Source organism: Mesoplodon mirus (genome assembly GCF_964341445.2).
Source record: "Mesoplodon mirus genome assembly, chromosome: 3".
Lineage (NCBI taxonomy): Eukaryota > Metazoa > Chordata > Mammalia > Artiodactyla > Ziphiidae > Mesoplodon > Mesoplodon mirus.
This window is the reverse complement of record NC_138978.1, coordinates 6,747,677-6,770,314: the sequence shown is the minus strand read 5'-3', so window position 1 is coordinate 6,770,314 and position 22,638 is coordinate 6,747,677. Positions and strand designations below refer to the sequence as shown.

At 47.0% G+C, this 22,638-nt stretch overlaps 1 protein-coding gene across 1 annotated transcript; it reads right to left on the bottom strand.

The window, feature by feature from the left end:
- Positions 1 to 276: 276 nt before the first annotated feature.
- Positions 277 to 21,754, bottom strand: CA6 (carbonic anhydrase 6; the record flags this gene model as incomplete). Its single annotated transcript, XM_082615551.1, has 8 exons — positions 277 to 583; positions 1,640 to 1,763; positions 4,510 to 4,667; positions 7,912 to 7,981; positions 12,138 to 12,230; positions 12,879 to 13,027; positions 19,326 to 19,505; positions 21,676 to 21,754. 8 exons carry the CDS (start codon positions 21,752 to 21,754, stop codon positions 465 to 467), a joined length of 972 nt encoding a protein of 323 aa, XP_082471677.1. The 3' UTR covers positions 277 to 464.
- Positions 21,755 to 22,638: the final 884 nt, after the last annotated feature.

Below are 22,638 nucleotides of genomic sequence, written 5' to 3'. Positions count from 1 at the left end.
ACCGCCAGGGAATTCCCAGGTCTCTTTCCTTTTTCTTAATCTTCGTCCTGGAAATCCCTCCCACCTTGATTTTTACCCCATCACCGGGGTCCCTCAGGATAGACCAAAGAAGGGATATTTGAAGTGGTACAAAGGCACAGAAAAAAGAAAACTTTAAGTAACAAATTTCCAAAGTTATTTTATTTCATCTACATGCTGTAGGGATGTTTGGGCTGATTTGTAATTTAGACACATCCATGTGCGTGATTCGAGAGGAGGATGGTTAGGTCTCCATCTCCTTTAAATTTCTATTCCAATCACTTCCCATTGGTGTTGTCTAACTCAAATCCCTTCTCATATATTTAAGCCATCTCACTTCCTTTCATGGATGATGGTCTCTCCTGTTTTAATCATAAATTAAACAGGTGCCTCAGTGGAAATGGTGTGATCCAGACATACAGGGCTTCTTGGAGACAAGGCAGGGCTCACTCTTCAAGGTCACTACCCTTGTCTTTTTCTCTTTGCTTTTTCTTCTGTTCAATAAACCTTCTCAAGTACTCAAGGTTACTGTCAATATTGTTTAGATAAAACTGGAGCTCAGAGCCTATAAAAAGAAGAGTTAATAGGAAAAGTTCAGAACTTTGGAAGTCCTCATGCCTACTTCCAGCACCCTGGTGTCTGCAGCTTGATCCCCAAGAAAAGGTAGTAGACAACTGTGGTCTAGTTAAACCCACCTTGAGGGAATTTATAGGAGGAGGTGTGGATGGGTTTGTAATAGAGACCAAGATAGAAGTGTGAAATATCTGAGTTGGATTTGATAAGATTAACTTGAGGGGCTTCCCTGGTGGTGCAGTGGTTAAGAATCCACCTGCCAAGGCAGGGGACACGGGTTCGAACCCTGGTCTGGGAAGATCTCACATGCCGCGGAGCAAATAAGACCCTGTGCCACAACTACTGAGCCTGTGCTCTAGAGCCCGTGAGCCACAACTACTGAGCCCATGTGCTGCAACTACTGAAACCCACATGCCTAGAGCCTGTGCTCTGCAACAAGAGAAGCCACTGCAATAAGAAGCCTGTGCACTGCAACAAAGAGCAGCTCCTGCTTGCCACAACTAGAGAAAGCCCGCGCACAGCAATGAAGACCAAATGCAGCCAAAAATAAATAAATAAAATTAATTTTTAAAAAAAAAAATTAACTTGAGCCGAAACTCTTATGGTAGTATCTGGATGTTGCTTAATATCTTGCTTCTCCTACTGTCTCTGGCCAAAACTAGGTGGATAATAAATCATGTAGCTGCTCATACTCATCGTCCCCTCTGTTCTACTCACGGGTACCACTGCCTGGACTGGGAAAATGAGTCATCCCCTTTCCCAAAGCGCTGTACAGCCCTGAGCCTTCTGCTGTTTAGATAACTCTCCTTCCTTTACTATTTTTTTTTTTAGGCCATGCCGTGTGGCATGAGAGATCTTTGTTCCCCGACCAGGGATCAAACCCATGCCTCCTGCATTGAGAGCATGGAGTCTTAACCACTGGACAACCAGGGAAGTCCCTTTTCATTCCCTTACTATTGCCAGAAGAGATGGTCCACCCAGAGAAGGAGGGAAACAGGAAATTATAATTGCAAATTGCAAAGAACAAACAAGAGTTGATCTCACTCACGCTGATTAAGTTGAGACATGAAGTTGGCTTCTACCACTCTGTTGTTCAGGGGCTGGGTCTCACGATAATCATTGTGGATGGTCTTGTTCTGGTGATTCAATAAGGAATTCTCCAGCTTCCAAACCTGCAGGCAACATGAAGGGAATTATGGAGAGGAGAGGCACTGGGTGAGTTTTTAAATTTAGCTAACAACTGAACTAGAGCTTGGATTTATATAACCCTGACAAAGCGGTTGTGAGAAGATCTCAATTCCAGAAGTGGTTCTGGGTGCTATGTGCCAGGCCATTATTCCACCCATTCATTCCTCCAACAATCTCTTTTAATCTATTTCTATGAGTATTTAGTCAATAGTAGAAAGGAGAGAAAGAAGTAAACAGAGACATACCAAGAAGCAAGATCAATTTTTGTTTTTTCTGAAAATGTCTGTATTTTGTCTACATTCTTTTTTGTTTAACATTTATTTATTTGGTTGCTCTGGGTCTTAGTTGAGGCAGGCAGGCTCCTTAGTTGTGGCTCACTCACTCCTTAGTTGTGGCTTGCCAGCTCCTTAGTTGCAGCACATGCAATCCTTAGTTGCAGCAGGCAGGCTCCTTAGTTGCAGCATGTGGACCCCTTACTTGTGGCTCGCCAGCTTCTTAGTTGCAGTTCACCAGCTACTTAGTTGCAGCATGCGTGCTCCTTAGTCACAGCAAGAGGGCTCCTTAGTTGCACTTTGCAGGCTCCTTGGTTGCAGCTCACTGGCTCCTTAGTTGCAGCATGTGCGCTCCTTAGTTGCAGCAGGTGGGCTCCTTAGTTGCAGCTCACTGGCTCCTTAGTTGCGTTTCGCCAGCTCCTTAGTTGCGGCTCATCAGCTCCTTAGTTGTGGCTCGCGGTCTCCTTAGTTGTGGCTCGCTGGCTCCTTAGTTGCAGCACGTGAACTCTCAGTTACAGCATGCATGTGGGATCTAGTTCCCTGACCAGGGATCGAACCTGGGCCCCCTGCATTGGGAGTGCAGAATCTTATCCACTGCACCAGCAGGGAAGTCCCTTGTCTATATTCTTGAGAGACATTTTTGCTGCCTGTACAACTCTAGGTTAACTATTAATTTCTCTCAGTTCTTTGAAAATATGGTTCCACTGCTTTCTGACTTTCATTGTTGCTGTGTTGAATCTACTCTTGGTCTATAGTATTTCTTTCATGAAAATCTGTCTTTTCTCTCTGGTTGATTTTTAAATCTTCTCTTTGTCTTTGATATTTTGTGGTTTCACTGTGATGGTTTAGTGTGGGCTTCTTTTTGTTTTCATTGACTCGTTGGGCTTCCTTCATATATGACATGGTGTCTTTCAATTCTCTGGAAAATTGTCAGCCAACATTTCTCAAATTATCCCTCTTCTCTATGCTACCTCTCTTCTCCCTCTAAATTTCAACCAGACATTTGTTGGACCTTTCTAGTATATTCTCTATATCTCTTTACTTCTTTTTCATATTTCCATCTCTTTTTCTCTTTGTGCTGCATTTTACATAATTTTGTCAGCTCTGTCTTCCAGTTTACTAATTCTTTCTTGAACTGTGTCTAACATGCTATTAAACCCGTTTGTTGGGTTGTTAATTCCATTACTATCTTTTCATTTCTAGAAATTAACAACCCATTTGTTTTTTTTTCTTCTTCAGGTTTACTTGGTCATTTTTATACTTTGTTCTTTCCTCATATTTAAAACTTCTATACATATTAAACACACTAAATATGTTTAATTTTACATATTATGCATTCTTTATGCATATTAAACATATTTTGTATTAATTGATAATTACTATATCTGAAATCTTTGTAGTTCTATTTCTGCTGACACTCATTCACAGTGCCTTTTTCCTGATACTTTGTGATTTTTTAAAAAATGAGCTCATTTCAGGTAACTTTATTCATGTAAATTCTTTTTATTATTATTATTTTTTTTACAGTACGTGGGCCTCTCACTGTTGTGGCCTCTCCCGTTGCGGAGCACAGGCTCCGGACGTGCAGGCTCAGCGGCCATGGCTCACGGGCCTAGCCGCTCCTCGGCATGTGGGATCTTCCCACACCGGGGCACAAACCCATGTCCCCTGCATCAGCAGGAGGACTCTCAACCACTGCGCCACCAGGGAAGCCCCATGTAAATTCTTATAGATCTGGATTTAAGGTGCATTTTTCCTGAGATAGTTGACATTGGCTTTTGTTAGGTATCTAGGGGCACTTCCAACCTGGTTGGCAATGTTTTTTGTGTGGTTATAAGAATAGGCGTCTTTCCACCTTTTCCTGGAATAGGGAAATGGAAAGTTTTAAAAAAGAAATATTTGTTTCTGAGGAAGAACATCACCCAGAAGGAAATGTCAGCTTTGTTTTGAAACCTCAGTAACATTTGTCCTTTATTTAACTCAACAAATATTTATTATGTACCCATGCTATGCTGAAGGACAAAAGACAACTGATACAGCTCTTCCCCTCAAAGGGCTACAGGCATTTTATGTGGTAAAAGGCTAAATATGAAGCTATCCTTCTTGCATGAAGTCATTTATGAAGTAATGTATTACTTCATATAGAACAGTGCCTGGCGAGAGCAGCACTCAGTAAATATCTGCCTTCACTCTGCAACTCTTGTCCTATGACTTGGACCACGTCCCAGTTTTTGTGTTGCATCACCTATAGGTTTCTTGGATTCCCTGATGCCTGTTTGCCCACTTCTGCCACAACACTAGTAAGATCACCCATAGCAATAGAGGTGAGGCACTGCAGCCCTGTACATGGAAAACACTGTAGGAGCCCAGGTATCAGCATTAGGTGAGATTTGGGGAGCACTCTTGTTAACCAGGCTGTTGAAAGGAGAGACTTTGATAAAGTGATTCTACACACTACCTGTGTCCTGGAGAGCTTGACAGTATCTGCCAGCACAAACCAGTGGACGTTCTCAGTACAGGGAGGAGTGGTGAGTGACCCCCAGTAGCTGTAGTAGTAGTGGAGGTTCCCAGGTAGCATGTCCTGAAGGTCAAGGCCCCTCAGAACTGTGCTTTGTCCTAAAAGAGGGGACAAAAAAGAATGTTAGGGACCCCTGCTGCCCCTTGCAAGGACAGCTCTGGCTCAGATCTCACCATCTTTAAATCTCCTGATTTAAGCAGGGGGACATAGAACCTGGTCATTGGGAAACATCCCCCAGTGTTCTGCTTCCAGGGGAGGGTTAAGAGCAAAGACTTTGGGCAGAAACCCACTCAAATACCTCCTCCTGGCTGAGTGGCCCTGGCTGGGTCTGTAAAAAGGGGACACCCAGAAGCATTGCTGTGAGGGTAAAGGGGAATGTGTTTATAAAGTGCTGGCATTGGACCAGCACATAGGAAAGTGCTCATGAGTGTAGCCATCACCATCATCATTGTTAGGCAGAGGATACATTTTATGATAAATGAAAGAAATTATGACTCCTAGGGCTTTGGGGTAAGTGTTCTCAAAGAAAGAACAAAATTCCTTGAGTTGTGGTCATTTATAAATGAAGGGGAGGGATAGAGATTAGAAAGGCAGAATCAGAACTAAGCAGGAGTCCAGGTGCAGGCATTAGGTCATGAGCGCTTCCTGCCATGCCCATTGGGAACCAAGCTCAGCCACAGGTGAGGTGTAGAGAGGGGGACATCCACAAGGCATCTGAAGCCTCCACAGCACCCACATTTATCACTGCATCTATAGAATTCCTCTTTTGTTCATGTCAGTGATGCTGAGTCCCTGAACTCAGCAAGAGACTATCAAAGCAACACGGAGTCGAGTTGACTTTTGCTTCACCTTCCCTGAGCACTTTTGCATTTTTTAATGGCAAAGAGGATATCACTTTGATATATACATAAACAGGTTTCTTTAATCAAGGCTGTGAAGTGTAGTAGTGCATAATCCCATGAATAAGTAAAAGATTTCTAAGTTTTGTTTTTATTGGATGGATTTCAAGATATAACCTTCTAAAGGACTCTACTGCATAGATTTTGTTTCATAACTCCAATACGTTCAAGTGAGTGAAGAATTCCATGGTGGAGCCACTGTGGAAAATAAATGGTGGTTCCTTAAAAAATTAAACATAGAATTACCATATGATCCAGAAATTCCACTTCTGGGAATATACCCCAAAGAATTGGAAGCAGGGAGGTAAAAACAACAGTGCCCACTGATGGTTTGGGTGTGGCAGGGCAGGGTGCGGAATGAAAAGAGGAAAGTCCAGAAAATTTGGGGGATTTTTGGCTTAAACAAGGGGATGGATGAGGATGCTCTTTGCTGAAATGAGAAAGTCGGTTTAGAGACAAGCCTGGAAAGGGATGGGAATAAATTAGGCTTTGGCCATGTTAAGTTCTAGATCCATATGGCAACATCAACTAAACAGTTGGGTGAAGGAATCCAGAGTTCAGAGAGAGGCCAGTGTTGTGGGCAGTATTGATCAGCAGTGGAATTTATTGAATTGGAGAAGGAAATATATCAGGATCCGTTAGTAGAAATAGAATATCTGAGGTCAGTGAATTCAAGGAAACTCCTCGGTTATACCACAGGCCTGTGGTGTCTCCTGCTGGCTTTGTTCATGGTCAGTAGATTAACTAGACAGTTCTCGCCTCTACTTTGCCTCACCTGTGCTGCCTGATGCTGTGGTTGCCTGGAGGACCAGAGATTTTTGGAGTCCACAGCCTGAAGATGACAATTCAGGCCATGGGACTAAACATGAGGTCACCAAGAGAAGTCAGAGTCCTGGCACCCTCTGACATTAAGGCAGGAGCCAGGAAGAGAGAGCAAGAGAGTAGTGCTGGGGGTGGGGTGGGGTTTGGCCAGAATGCAAGCCACGTGTAATACATCACTGTTTGGAGGTGGAGTAAGAGAAGAGGAGAAAAGTGCCCAGGAGATCTGACAACCGGGATGCCCTTGAAGGCTTAGGGTGAGTGAGAAAAGAGAACAGGACAGTAGACAACTCTTTCAAGGGGAGATGAGAATGGGGTGGTTGCTGAGGGAATGATGGGGTCAAGAGAGGGGGTTTGTGTTTTGAAATGGAAGAAATGAGTGCACTGTGCTGTGCGTTGAGTGGAGTGATCAGGTGAAGGGTGAGATGCAGGAGAGAGGGGAGATGGGCAGGAGAAAAGGCCCTGAGAATGGGGAGGTCGGTGCCCACATGGAAGGTGGGTCCTGGACCAGAGCAGGGACCTCTCATCCAGTGTAACAGAGGAGGGGACATGGAGTTCGGTCAGGTGCAGGCAGGTTAAGATGAGTGAGTTTCTGACTACCTTCTCCATGGAGTGGGAAGCCAAGCATCACCTCCAAGGGAGAAGCTGGGGCCAGAGAGGAGGGGCTTTGGGAGAGAGGAGAAAATATGATGCAGTAATTTTGGAGAGGGGAAAAGCAAATGCCCAGAGTAGTATTTCAGGATTTCTGAGCAGTGTTAGTACTTGTATATATTTGTTGCTGTGAATGAAGCTAGAAGTCTGTGTGCTTCTCTCTAGCTACATTCAGCCATTTGGCTACAGGCTGAGAGTAAGTGGGAGTTAGTCTGGGGCTTTGCCAGGTGAGCTTGTGGAAGGATAGAGGGCATTTGAGTGGGCGTCTCAGAAGTATGGTCCATGGAATCCAAGCTAGGTGAAGAGAGATGAGAGGCATGAGGCGTGACTAGTGGTGAGAACGTGGAGGTCCATGGCTTGGAGGTCAACAGATTGCTGGAGGGGGTGAGGACTGAGGTCAGGGACCTGGAGTCTGGGAGATGTGGCCAAAGTGGGATGCACACAACCAAGGCTGCAACAGACCTGGTTACTGCTCAAGGTCAAGGGTTGACCATGGGAGTGGGCAGACACTCTGACAAGAACCCTGCCTTCTGGCGGCAGAGATAAGGGAGACCAGCCCTGTGTCTGTGTGTACAGGCACCGTGACAAGAGGCTTCACTCTTGAGATCCTTCTCAGCTTGAAGCCAAGGAGGCCATCTCTCTCTAGGGACCAGGATCATCACTACCAGCTGGGGCCAGAGGTGAGAGTCACTTAAATGAAGGTATCCCTCATTAGTGGAACTCTGGCCATCCAGAAGTTCCAACCGTGGCAATTGACAGGTAGAGTTTATGAACGGGTTTCTCAGAGGTGTGCACAGCCTGAGCCAACCTTGGGAATTGCTGGAACCAGAGACCTTACACAGGGAGGGGAGCGTCCCCTGGCAGGCTTATCTGCCATCCTCTCTACCAGCAACACTCCTCCCTGCTCCCCTGCCCCCCATCACACTCACACTCATTCCTCTGCCCTCGTGCAGCCGCTGTTGGTTTCCCTTACCTGGATACCTGATGCTCTTCAAGCGAGAAATGAAGTTGCTGTAGTAAGCATTTTCAGCATTATCCTTGACCTGCAGGAGAAACACAGAGCAGGTCACCTAATGGAGAAGGGCCGTCCATCCAGTACTATCCCCGCTAATCCAGCTATTTTGTACACTGGCTGATTGAGCAGAGCCGCAAGGGCAAGGAGGCAGCCCACCCGTGCCCCACTTGTGCTGGGGGAGACCATCTGGCTGTTCTTTGCCACCAAGTGCCTGGGCTCACCAGTCTCTTCCAGAAAGACAAGATCTGAAGCATTTTGGCAGCTTCCAGGGAAAAGAGCTTCTTGGTGGTGACTGGTGATGTCCTGAAGGAATGGGCAAAAGTCACTGTCAAGATATCCCCAGTGGGCTTCCCTGGTGGCGCAGTGGTTGAGAGTCCGCCTGCCGATCCAGGGGACATAGGTTCATGCCCCGGTCCGGGAAAATCCCACAAGCCACGGAGCGGCCGGGCCCGTGAGACATGGCCACTGAGCCTGCGTGTCCAGAGCCTGTGCTCCGCAACGGAAGAGGACACAACAGTGAGAGGCCCGCGTACCACAAAAAAAAAAAAGATATCTCCAGTGACCCTGTTTTGGGTAATATCAGCCACAGTCAGATTCACTGTGTTTTTTCATTTGTTTGTTTGGTTTTGGTTTTTTGGCCATGCGGCATGCAGGATCTTAGTTCCCTGACCAGGGATCGAACCCATGCCCCCTGTATTGGAAGCATGGAGTCTTAACCACTGGACAACCAGGGAAGTCCCTAGATTCATGGTGATGCGGGGGCTTGCTCTTAAGTGCTCCCTTCTTCATCCTCAGGACTTTTGACTGAGTGAAGGAAAGCCAGATGTCCAAGGCAAAACTGCTCCAATTCTGACCACCGCCATCCTTTATTTATTGTATGAGTGTTGACTTTTTAGAAGTCAGAATAGTTGCTTTTCGTGAAAAAGGTCTATGGACAATGGTTCTTTTCAGTCAGTGATGCTGATCCATTTTTCCACTGGGTATAAATTCAGACTTTCTTGGATTTCTGACTGCCATTTATTTGTTTTCTAAATGTCTCATCTTTTTTTGTTCCTCTGTTCTACCTTTTGTGTTAAACAAATACTTTTAGTGTACCATTTAACCATGTTAAGTTATTAGTGGTTGCTCTAGTGACTACCACATACAACTTATCACAACCTATATCAGGTAAATACTAACTTAATTCTGGTAAAATATAGAAACTTTGTTCCAATATAGCTCTATTTCTTCCTCATTTTTTCTTCTATTTTTGTCATACATTGTAAAGCTAATACTACAGAGGTATAATTATTGTTTTAAACAATCTTATGGGTTTTTTAAAAAAAGAAATTAAAAGAAGACAAGAATATGTATATATGTATATATATATATATATGTGTATGTATATGTGTGTGTGTGTGTGTGTGTGTGTGTATATATGTATGTGTGAATATAGTCTTCTATATTTACCTACATATTTACCACTTCTGGCAGTCTTCATCTCTTTCTGTGGATTTGAGTTGCTGTCTGGTGTGATGTCCTTTCAGCCAGAAGGATTTCCTTTAATTTTTCTTGTATGACAGATCTATTAACAATTATCTCAGTTTTAGTTTAACTGGGAATGTCTTTATTTTGCCCCCTTTCTGAAAATTGGTTGATTGGACATAGGAATCCTGATTGTCAGTCATTGCACTGCCTTCTGATGCCTTGCTTCTAATGAGAAGTCAGCCATTAAGGCACTGTCAGTCCCCTCTATATAATGAACCCTTTTTCTCTTGTCAATTTTGACCATTGATTTTTATTTTTATTTATTTATTTTTTTTGTGGTACGCGGGCCTCACACTATTGTGGCCTTTCCCGTTGTGGAGCACAGGCTCCGGACGCACAGGCTCAGCGGCCATGGCTCACGGGCCCAGCCACTCCACAGCATGTGGGATCTTCCCGGACCTGGGCATGAACCCGTGTCCCCTGCATCGGCAGGCGGACTCTCAACCACTGCGCCACCAGGGAAGCCCAACCATTTGATTTTGATGTGTCTAGGTGTTTATCAGATTTGGAGTTTGTTGAGTTTCTTGGATTGGTAAATTATTGTTTTTTCATCAAATTTGGGGAAATTTGGCCATTGTTTCCTCAACATTTTTTTCTGTCACTTTCTCTCTCTGCTCTCCTTCTGGGACCCCCATTACATATATGTTGGGATGCATGAACTTGTCCCCATGAGTCTCTAAGGCTCTGTTCATTTTTCTTCTAGCCTTTTCCTTTGTTCTTCAGATTCAATAATTTATTTAACCTGTCTTCAAATGCACTGGTTGTTTCTTCAGCTGCCTCAAATCTGCTTTGAGCCCATGTAGTGAATTTTTCATCTTTTTATGATACTTTTCAACTCTAGACTTTCCATTTGGTGCATTTTTACAGTTTCTGTTTCTTTACTGAGATCCTTTTTGAATCATTGTCATCATATTTTTCCTTTAATTCTTTGAACATTTTTTCTTTTCATGCTTTGAACATATTTATGATAGTTGTTGAAAGTACTGTCTGCTAGGGAAATCCCTGGTGGTCCAGTGGTTAGGACTCCATGCTTTCACTGCTGAGGGCCAGGGTTTGATCCCTGGTCAGGGAACTAAGATCCCACAAGCCACGTGGAGCAGCCACAAGATAAAATAATAATAATAATAATAAAGAACGTACTGTCTGCTAAATCACTCTTGGTCTACTCAGAGTCAGTTTATATTGACTGCTTTTTTTTTTCTCCTAAATATGGATCACATTTTCCTATTTCCTTGCATGCCCAACTTTTTCTTTGATAACTGGACATTTTAGATAATACGTGGCAGAAAATCTGAATTCTGATTTTTAAAAATTGTCCTGAGAGGTTTTTGTTGTTGTTCATGTGACTGTTTAGTGACTTGCCTGGACTTCTTCTGCAGGATATGTCTCACAACAGTATATAGCAGCTGATGAGCCTGCTTAGGTCTTAAGTCTTATTTTTATTTTTTAGCCTGGGGCCATCTAGGGTCCACATAGTCTTGTGGCCAATGATTTTTGCAGAGGTTGCGCTCAAACCCCATGAGCCCAAGATTTGCACCCTCTGCTGATGGATCTGTATGTGGGTTGAGAAGCACATTCAAAGATCAGCCAGTTACTAAGTCAGCCTCAGCCTTTACTTTCCATCAGGGTTTCTTGGGAAGCTTATACAGCCTTTCTGTGGCTCGTCTCCCAGTTAAATTTCTGATTGGTCTGCCACTTGCCACTCACCTTAACTAGGACTGCAATCTCAGACTATCAAACCTGCAAGTTTTCCCTGTTTTCTGTCATTTTGGTTGTTTGCTACTTTTACCAGCAGTGCCCCCGGGCATGGGTTTTCAACTTCTACTCCAAATCAAATCAGTCCCTTGTACCAGCCAGTGAAGCTGCTGGTTTTCCTGTCCATGCTGCCCTGATAAAACTACCTTGCGACCAAGTTAGGGGAAGGGGATGGGAACAGCCCCAGGCAAGATGTCCACAAACTCCCATTGTTCTTACTCAAAATTCTAGCCATTTATCATAAATAAATACCTCACCTTGTTATTTGTCTTTGGTCCATTTCCAGAGCACTGATATGGTTGGGGGGTTTTTTGTTTGTTTGTTTTTTTGCGGTACGCGGGCCTCTCACTGTTGTGGCCTCTCCCGTTGCAGAGCACAGGCTCCGGACGCGCAGGCTCAGCGACCATGGCTCACAGGCCCAGCCGCTCCGCGGCATGTGGGATTTTCCCGGACCGGGGCACGAACCCACGTCCCCTGGATCGGCAGGCGGACTCTCAACCACTGCGCCACCAGGGAAGCCCTCACTAACCACTTCTTGCTACCTAGACATAAATGCCACCCTCCAGAGTTTCTGAGAAATGCAGAGACGTTGGCTTTGTCTAGGGGGTTGCAGGCTTCCTCTTGCCCTCAGAGCAGTTTATGTCAAGTGAACCCTTCTGTGATCCCAGCTTTTAAGTCAGCTCATCCAAGTTATGCAATGTCCTTGAGGTTGGTGACACAGAAGGAACACAGCAACTGTGAGCAAGGACTGGAAAAGGGATAGGTCTTTCACTGGGTGAGTGTTTCCAAGAATTGTGAGCTCAGGAACAGATGAGGAGGGACAAGTAGGAAGACCCTTCATCTACACTTTACACCTTGTTTTGACACCAATTTATAACTTTGCATGTGTAGTTTCAGCCTACCTCAACAAGGGCTGCCAGCACAGCCAAACCATCCGGTGCTTTCTGAGCCTTATCGTAGCTCTTGTATTTAGAATTGTAATGAACGACGTGAATCTGTGGAAGCAAGAAAGTGTAAGTCAAGGGCAGTTCCTGTAAACCTCAAGTGCTTCAGGTTTTCAGGGAAGGGGGAAAATAAAAAAAGATGCTCCATCCCACACCTCAGCTGACCCACATAAACACCTCTGACCACCATCTCCCTCCCTCTTGGCTACAAGATCTATCAAGACCAGAAAGTTCTCCAAGAATGCAAAGAGCATGATTGGGATTCTGGGGAGATGGCAATTCACCTTCCCCCAGGCAGACAAGCTGGCAGAGTCCAAGGGATCATATGAGGCCACTGGGTTCTCCTGAGGTCTCCCTAGAGTGGGCATGTGCCCCCTTACCCCAGGAGGCCACTGTAAACCTGTGGTCATCCTAAGCAAGAGGGGGAACCAGCAAATCTACCACATAGAAATCCAGTTGAAACTAAAGAGGGCTTGCCCCACTCTGTGGGCTGTAAACTCCTGCGTTGGGGTGACTTCTGTGAGGGCAGGGACCCTGCCCAAACCCCCAGCACATAGCAGTGATCAGTAAATTGTTGTAAATGAATGAAAAATAAACTCAACGTCAGGTGACTTGACTCACCACTGCACAAAGTCTTTTTGGCTGTTTTAATAAGAAAAGTGACTATGGAGTTTGAAAGAAAGAGGATCCTCAGGGTACCTCAATCACATATCTGATCCCATCAATGGTGTGCTCGGAACCGCTGATCTCCAAGGAGGCGCCACCCCAGTGGAAGTGCATCTGCTGGGCTATGTACTGGGTGCCATCGGCAGCCGTCACACGCATGGTGGGGGGCAGGCTGATCTGTACTGGAAGAGAAGACGAGGGGCAGGGAGTGTGCAGATGGGCGTGGATGGGCCAGGCCTACAGGTGAGGCAGCTTCCCCGGTCACCTGCCCACTCCTGGGGCAAGCTGGTACTATAGACAGGGCTAGGCTGCCATGAGCAGGGTGACCAACAGAGAGGGGGCACCTGGCACATGGGGAAGGATGGGCACCTGGCACATGGGGAAGGATGGGGACCAGGCACTGAGTAAGCTGGGCTGGACAGACACTTGTCCCAGGGCACACACCTTCCCACCCAGGACCAGAAGGTCAGGGGCAGGACCACCAAGTGGCAGGTCCAGCTCGTTAGCCCTAACGAAGGGGGGAGCCCTGAAAAAACAGGGCTAATGAGTGTGGAAATCAGAATTCCACTCTCCACCTCTGGCCAATTTTGGAATTTACCCACAGGGTAGGAATAGGAAGTGGGGCCTCTTGGGACTTTTTTGATTACTTTACTACCCAGCGTGAGTACTCTGTAAGGTCAAGTTGAGGTCATTATCTTCTCTATGATGTGGTTAAAATCTTCATCCCATATCGACTTCTAGAACTAGACCAACTAACAACCCATCCCACTTCATAGAAAGTAGCATCCCTGCGGGGCTTCAATACTTTTATTTTATGGACAAGGAAGCCAACCTTGGTAGGAAGGTTGGCAGAGTCACTTCAGTTCATTGGTCAGGGCAGAGCTGGGCCAGAACTGGGCCTGGACAGGACATCACCATTATAGGCTTCAGCTTGTCTTCAGAAGACAAACGACCACATTCTGTGGCAAGTCAGGGAGCACACAGACTCTTAGCTTGGGATTGAATTTGATGTGATCATCAACAGATGCTTTCAAACGTTAGGTTCTTTTTTTTTTTTTTTCTTTTTTTTTGCGGTACGCGGGCCTCTCAGTGTTGTGGCCTCTCCCGTTGCGGAGCACAGGCTCCGGACGCGCAGGCTCAGTGGCCATGGCTCACGGGCCCAGCCGCTCCACGGCATGTGGGATCTTCCCGGACCTGGGCACGAACCCGTGTCCCCTGCATCGGCAGGCGGACTCTCAACCACTGCGCCACCGGGGAAGCCCCAAACGTTAGGTTCTTGCCGATGAGAAAATGGATCACTCTTCCAGCTTCCTTTTGCCTTGTGCCCCACAGACTTTCTACAGGGAGGTTACTTTGGTGAGACAGCTGCCTTGCTCATTCCACTGGCTTAGGTCTTAGAGAAATCTCTATATTTTGGAATGACCCAGGCAAAAGGGAGACATGGAGAGTGACCCCAGAAAATGACCAAGAAAAATATCTATGAGGGTATAATTTAGGACTTGAAAAGGGACAGTCAGCATCTCTCCTGATAACAAGGTTTTTCTATTTAAAGTCATTAAAGATGGTTATAAACAAGTAAACTTTCTTAAAGAGCAAATAGTAGGTATTTGATATCTGTCAAATGACCCCTTCTTCCCTCCCAAATTATCTAAAGCAGCAGGAAGCTGTGATGAAATTCATAATGTAATATGCCAGAAGGCAGAAATCTAGCCTCAAAGATTTTCACACGCCCTTTGGCAGAACAGGTGCTTTGTATTTAGTGCTTAAACTGTAGCCGGCCTCAAAAATCACTGCTCACATGAGAAAAATGGAAGAGGTTTTCAAAGGAGATATGCAGTCATCTGTCCCCAGAGACTGGAGAGCGGAGGAGAGATAGTGTTATTGTTAGGGGCAATAACAGAGATCCAGACAAGCATGTTTCCCTTGAAACACAATTCCCTGCAGAAAGAATGTCTCAATTCTCAAGCTGTATCAATAGAATCGCACAGGCCAGATTGAAAAATGGCAGCAATTCTGGGCTTATCACTGTGCTTTTGAAAAGGTGAGGACAAATATCTGTCCTCCCAAAAATCAATTTGATGAACCTTCCAGATTCTGAAAAAAAAAAATAATTTAACTTGCAGAACTTACTCCCCTTTGTTTGAAACTAATTTAACCAAGTTCTTATCAGACCAGAGAAAAAACACATGATCTGAGCATTTTCTGTGCTCCAGAAACAACGGCAAAGCGTCAAGGTTATAAAAGACTGAGGAACTGACCGCGATTGGAGAAGACTAAGGTGATATGATGACAAAATGCAATGTGTGGTCCTGGATTAGATGCTGGACAAGGATAAGGACATTATGGGCAAGTGATGAGATTCAAAAGAGGTCTAGAGTGTAGTTCATCATGTGGTATCAACACAGTCCAGCTATAAGATATTAAAATTAGGGGAAGTGGGAGAAGGGTACTTGGGAACTCTCTACTATTTCTGCAATTTTTCCAGCCTAAAACTATTTCAAAATAAAAGTTAAAAAAATCAAAGACGGGGGCTTCCCTGGTGGCGCAGCGGTTGAGAGTCCGCCTGCCGATGCAGGGGACACGGGTTCGTGCCCCAGTCCGGGAAGATCCCACATGCAGCGGAGCAGCTGGGCCTGTGAGCCATGGCCGCTGAGCCTGCGCGTCCGGAGCCTGTGCTCCGCAACGGGAGAGGCCGCAACAGTGAGAGGCCCGCGTACCACAAAAAAAAAACCCAAAAAAACAAAAAAACAAAAAACAAAGACAGAACCAGTCTTGCTCCTGCAGCTTTCAAAGATCAAAACCTGCTCAGGGGACTTCCCTGGTGGTCCAGTGGTTAAGAATCTGCCTTCCAGTGCAGGGGATGTGGGTCTGACCCCTGGTCAGGGAACTAAGATCCTACATGCTGCAGAGCAACTAAGCCTGCATGCCACAACTACTGAGCCTGTGCGCTCTGGAGCCCGCAAGCCACAACTAGAGAGAAGCCCGGGTGCCTCAACGAAGAGCCTGCATGCCGTAACTAAGACCTGCCGCAGCCAAAAAAAAAAAAAAACAACAACAACAACCTACTCAGAATCCTGCATCGCTCATGGAGCCTATTTGGGGATTTATCCTTTCATGCACAAGTCTTTTCACCTCAAATACATTAATCTATGTCAGGCTCTGTGCCAGGTACCAGGATAGAAGGATGAATGAGAGATCATCCCTCCTTTCAATGAGCCCAATAAATGGAGTGGCTGATAGTACCTATTAAGAGAGCAGTGTTGCCCTTCCCCTTGAACACTACGGGCCCAGTACTTCAGCCTTTAAGCTTTTCTGGAGCCTATGCATATGTGTTTCGGGGAATTAAAAAAACAAAAATCAATCAATCAGTACTGGTCCACTAACTGTCCCTTGTTTACAACAAAATAGAGAAATTGAAAATAAGCTTTAGGACTTCCCTGGTGGCACAGTGGTTAAGAATCCCTGCAGGGGACATGGGTTCGAGTCCTGGTCCAGGAAGATCCCACATGCCACAGAGCAACTAAGCCCGTGCACCAAAACTAATCAGCCTGCGCTCTAGAACCCGTGAGCCACAACTACTGAAGCCCGCACACTTAGAGCCTGTGCTCTGCCACAAGAGAAGTCACCGCAATGAGAAGCCTACACACCGCAAAGAAGAGTAACCCCCACTCACCTCAAGCCCGCGCACAGCAACGAAGACCCAATGCAGCCAAAAAAAAAAATTAATTAAAAAAAAAGTAGAATTTGAAATTAAAAGCACAGTACCATTTACATTATGTACCTCCCCCCCAAAATTAAATAATTAGGTATAAATCTAACACATTACATATAAGATCTATATGAGGAAAACTGAAAAACTCTGATGAAAGAAATCACAGAATAAATAAATGGAGAGATATTCCATATTCCTTGATAGGCAGACTCACTATTGCTAAGATGTCAGTTCTTCTCAATTTGACCTAGAGATTCAATGTGATCCCAATCAAAATCCCAGCAGGTTATTTTGTGGATATCAACAAACTAACTCTAAGGTTTACATGGAGAAGCGAAAGACCCAAAATAGCTGACACAATGTTTAAGGAGGGTAACAAAGTTGGAGGACTGATGCTACCCAACTTCAAGACTTACTATAAAGCTACAGTAGGGACTTCCCTGGCGGTCCAGTGATTGGGACTCCGCGCTTCCACTGCAGGGGGCACGGGTTCCATCAGGAACTAAGATCCCACAAGCCACATGGTGTCACCAAAAAAAAAAAAGCTATAGCAATCAAGGCAGTGTGGTCTTGGTGGGAGAATACACAAATAGATCAGTGGAACAGAATAGAAAGCCCAGAAAGAGACCCCCATAAATATATTCAACTGATCTTTGACAAAAGAGCAAAGATTATCAATGGAGCAAAGAGAGTCTCCTCAACAAATGGTGCTGGAACAACTGGACATCCACGTGCAAAAAAATGAACCTAGGCACAGACCTTACACCCTTCACCAAAATTAACTCAAAGTGGCTCACAGACCTAAATGTAAAGTGCAAAAGTATAAAATTCCTCGAAGATAACATAGGAGAAAACCTAGACCACTTTGGGTACAGTGATGCCTTTTTAGATACAACACCAAAGACACAATCCATGAAAGAAAGAATTGATAAGCTGGACTTAATTAAAATTTAAAGCTTCTGTTCTGCAAAAAAGAATATCAAAAGAATTAGAGGGCTTCCCTGGTGGCACAGTGGTTGAGAGTCCACCTGCTGATGCAGGGTATACGGGTTCGTGCCCCGGTCTGGGAGGATCCCACGTGCCGCGGAGCGGCTGGGCCCGTGAGCCATGGCCACTGAGCCTGCGCGTCCGGAGCCTGTGCTCCTCAACGGGAGGGGCCACAGCAGTGAGAGGCCCGCATACCGCAAAAAAAGAAAAAAAAAAAAAGAATTAGAAAACAAGCCACAGACTGGGAAAAAGTATTTGTATAAGACACATCTGATAAAGAACTGCTATTCAAAATATACAATGAATCCTTAAAATTCAACAATAAGAAAACAAATAACCCAGAGACCATAACAGACACCTCTCCAAAGAAGATATACAGATGGCAAATATGAAAAGATGCTCCACAGCATAGTTCATCAAGGAAATACAAATTAAACCAACAATGAGGTGCTACCACACACCTAATAGAATGGCCAAGATCCAGAACACTGACAGCCCCAAATGCTGGCAAGGTTGTGGAGGAACAGGAACTCTCATTCATTGCTGGTGGGAATGCAAAATGGTGCAGCCACTTTGGAAGAGAGTTGGGCAGTTTCTTACAAAACTAAACATATTCTTACCATATGATCCAGCAATCACACCCCTTGGTGTTTACCCAAATGAGTAGAAAACTTATGTCCACACCAAAATCTACACACTGGTGTTCATTGATGTTTATAGCAGCTTTATTCATAATTGCTGAACCTTGGAAGCAGCCACAATGTCCTTCAGTAAGTGAATGAATAAATGAACTGTGATGCATCCAGACAATGGAATATTATCCAATGCTAAAAAGAAATGAGCTATCAAGTCATGAAAAGCCACGGAGGAACCATAAATGCATATTACTGAGTGAAAGAAGCCATACACTTCTGCCAACCTGCTGGTAGCTTCAGAGAGTAACTTTGGAAACAGGAACTTGATATGGATGATAAAACGAGGCTTTCACGAACTACGTGTGGAGTTCAGTAATCCAAATCACAGCTATCTGAGAGCTACTACCTTCACCAGCCCAATCAAGGGCAATTGGTTTTATTTTCTTAATAATGCAAAAAGGAAATCTGAGTCCTATGACTCCCCCCCCCGCCACCATACACCCATGCGAATGGACAGTAAACTGTGGGAATGGAGAGGGAAGTTTCCAAGGAGGACATGACCGAGGAATCAGACATCCGGGGCCTGGATCCAGCTTGGCCACTATAGACTGCATGACCATAAGTCCCTCGGCCTCCCAAAGCCTCTGGTTTCAGCTTAAAAAATGCCCCCCTCTGGGCTTGTCATGAGGCTCAGAGGAGACGAGCCCACCTGAAAAAAATCAGAAGGATGTCTGCAAACGTTGAGCAGTCTAGGCTTCTGGAATGGAGGCCCCCAAAACCAGCTTTTCCTGTCTGACCTTCCCACATAGAAAATATGGCAGATCAGACCTGGGCACAGATCAACAGAACAGACAGTGGGTCATGTGGCTTGCCTCTCTGTCCGCTGAATTTCTTGCTGGTTGGGTCAGAGTGAGCTCAGAGAGAGGTCAGTGCAGGATGAAGGGGCCAGTGGGGAACCAAGTCTACAGACGGATGCTGCCCAACCAGGGACGAAGTGCCAGGACTTGACACCGGTCAACCCCGAGTCTGAGGCCTGTAGCCCCCAGGCCACACTCTGGATCTCTGCTCATACAGCTCCTGGCAGCCCTGTCTGCCTGCCTCCCCCCGATGCCTGCCTGGGGACGGGAGCCTGTCGCCCACCCTTACCTGTGTGGCCATTGTTGATCGTAGGGAAGGCCCCGCGCTGGACCTCGTAGCCCGACAGGTTCAGAGCCTTCAGGGAAGGGTTGTACCACACTTTCTTCCTCTGCAGGTCGATGGGCGACTGTCTCTTCCCCCCGCAGTCGGGGTACTCCCTCGGCCAGTGTGCTTCATCCAGCACCCCCTCTGACACAGGAGAGAGTCCAGGGGGTCACAGTGCAAGGGGTTCCCTGTGGGCACTCACTCAGGGCCAGAACCTGCAGCTCACAGCTGGGCCTGCCCAACAGGAGGCCTGCAGAGGCCACAGTCAAGAACAGAGGCCTGTCTTCTAGAAAGCAGGGCCAGGCCTCCAGAAGGAGGTGGGAGGGGCTTCTAAATCAGCTCCACGGACCCTGGTGTCTGGGGGGCTTTGGGGCTGGTTTGTAACTTCCCCGTTGCACCCACTGGCCCTGAGAACATGCCTTCGTGTTTTGAAAGCAATGGATGTCTTTAATACATAGCTTTGGTTTTTCGTTTGCATGACTGTCGGCTGATAAATGTACTCGAGGGCTACTCGGGCTTGGCATCCCTGTTTACTTTCAGGGCCTTTTCCTCACTTCCTCTGAGTGGCAGTTTCTCTTTTCCAGCCCCCAACAATACCACGGCCCACTCCACGCCCTGTGGCAGGACCTCCCCACCTCCTTGCTTGACCCCTCCCCTTTAACTGGTTCCCAGTATGGTAAAGACCACCTGGGTGCCTACACTTATGGATTCAGGACAAAAAAGGAAGCATCGGGTTCAAGGATGACCTAGAATGATCAGTTGAAAAAATATCAAAATAAGGAAATTTATCTTTTTTAAGGTAGTTACTAATCACAGAAGAGAGGAGAGAGGGTGATAAAAGCAAGTCATTATAAGGAGTGACTCGGCCTCCAAACAACTGTGGGTCCTGGTCTCCTCCATTTGCAATAGGGAATCCAGCTCTCTTTCCCCCTTAGGGGACAACGTCATCCATAGCTTGTTTTGAAGAAGATATTTGTACTTAGGCCTCTCACAGCTTCTCGGTTCAATAAAAAGTCAATTCTTTTTTTCTCTGTACCTCTCTTCACTGTTTAATAATACAAACCAATTTGTAGACAATTCTTTCCTAGGGGCAGGTGCCAGGAGCAAGGCCAGACGTCCTGAACACAGCCCCTTCATGGACCAAAAGGTTTTTTACCAGCATTGGTGTTTCTCAAGTATCCCCGACAGGCATTCGCAGCAGCTGCCCGAGTTCTCCTGGGCCCCGTCTCAGAGGCTGTGTTGAGCTGGGGAGGACACTCCACTGTCGGAATCCTCCCTCTTCCTTACCCTCAAACCACACCCAGTACCAATGGGCCTGACCAAGCAGAAGCCCCGGGGTCTCGTGGCACTGGGCCGGGTAGGGGAATCCTCTGGTCCACACAGAGCAGTTGGTCAGAGTCAGCTGTCCCGCCCTCTGAAGCTGGACTTCCTGAGCCTCGCCACAATGCTCCGAACTCTGCTGCCCTTGACTTAGAGGACACACATCCACCCTGGGAGGACGCTTCACCCTGTGTCTGCGGCCAGGTCAGACTGTGCAGAGAGCAGGCTCAAAACCCTGCTTGCTCCTGGATCCTGCATCAGCCAGCGACCATGAGCATCCTCTCCGGCCCCACGCCTCCATCCAGGACAGAAAAGAGGAGGACCAGGCAGGTGCTCTCTCCCCTGCCACACGGAAGGGGTGTTTAGTGTCTGAACCCCACTGTCTTCCTCTCTTTGGTCCACATGTGGGCCGGGACCTGTGCTAAATGCCAGGGTTTTCCACTTCACGTCCTATAAGTGGGGTTCTGGATGTGAGACTGGGGTCTCAGAAGGGCCACGGCGACCAAGAGAGGCCAGCCTGGAGGCCATGCAATGGTCACTGGGTTCTCGGCATGTCGAGACGCTCTGGATAAACCGTGTATCGTGAAATTTCCTGGAAGAAAGCTCTTGCAAACCCCACACACCCTCGGTGGGGCTTCAGGGAGCCCCCTGCAACTGCTTTATTTTCTGTCTACACAGACCAAGAGAGCAAATGGCTTTGCCCTCGTAAGCACTAAGTGGGCTCTCAAGCCAGCTTCCGGGGCAGCAAAGCAGAAACCCTGCGGATGACTCAGGGATCCGGGAATGGGGAGAGCTCTGCCCTCCCCTCCTTAGCCGAGGTCTAAGTTCAGTACGCTCTCGCCCCAGCCCGAGACCTTGAGACCCCAGCAAGCACCATACACAATCATCGTGCATGGTTGCCCCGAAAGGCCAGGCTTCGTCCTCAGGAAGGGGGTGCCCCCTTCCTTGATGTGATGGCAGAAAGGGGGCGTGCAGCCCTTGGGGTGGGCCTTACCTGAGTAGGTCCACTCGGCCCCGTGCTGGGCCTGGGCTCCCAGCAGGAGCAGAGACAGCAGGGTGACCAGAGCCGTCATGACGCTGTGGGTCTGGAATCAGGGCCGATTCTGGGGAAGCTCTTCTTTTAAAAGCTCAGAAACTGTAAATAACAATTTACCAAGTCTGGTCAGCTGATCCACCCTTTTCTGCGCCCACTGAAAAACAGCACGGCCTTCTCACCGGCTTCCCTCAGCCAGGTGGTGTGTACCTGTCTCATCACCTCTGGCGTCAGCCGTGGTGTGTCCACGTAGCCCAAGGGTTTGGTTGTTCACTGTCTGATTTACGAAAACTCACTCACAGGGTCCCACAGTGCAGCCTTTGTGGACGAGCGACTACAGGCCAGGGAATGGCCCAAGGCAGAGAGAAGCAGGATGGAGAGGCTTTCCCAGAACAATGGCATTTCCTGTGCCCCTGCTCCTGGCAAGGGGGGCCCAGGGAGGTGGTGAGGGGCATCATGGGTGCCTGAAGACGCCAGCCGGATGCCGAGTGGTATTTCCTGCCTGTCTCAGCAATCGACACCTGCCACTCATGCAGACTCAGGGCTGCCCTCAGCCAGGCGGCGAGAGAGGTGGCCTGGGTCCCACGTATTGGGCATAAAATGGAGAATCCAACTGGCAGCAGTCCTGTTCTCACCCTAACTCTTAAATCGCTGGTGGACCCCTAGCCCCAGCTCACGAGTCACATCCCAACACGTGTCCTGGGCCGTCCGAGCTGCTATAGGCGTCCGAGTTTCTCCGTGGGATGGATTTGTCCTGACAGCCGCAGTGCGCTTGGTCACACCCAAACCCACCCGGCCCCTCGGATCAGTGGATTGCCTAATCCTCCCGCGGTCACTTAGGTAAACAGTCCTTGAAATCAGCTGAGGGAGGAACTTTTGAGTTTGTACCTGCTGACAGGCCTGCTCTTCCCATGTCCTTCAGAG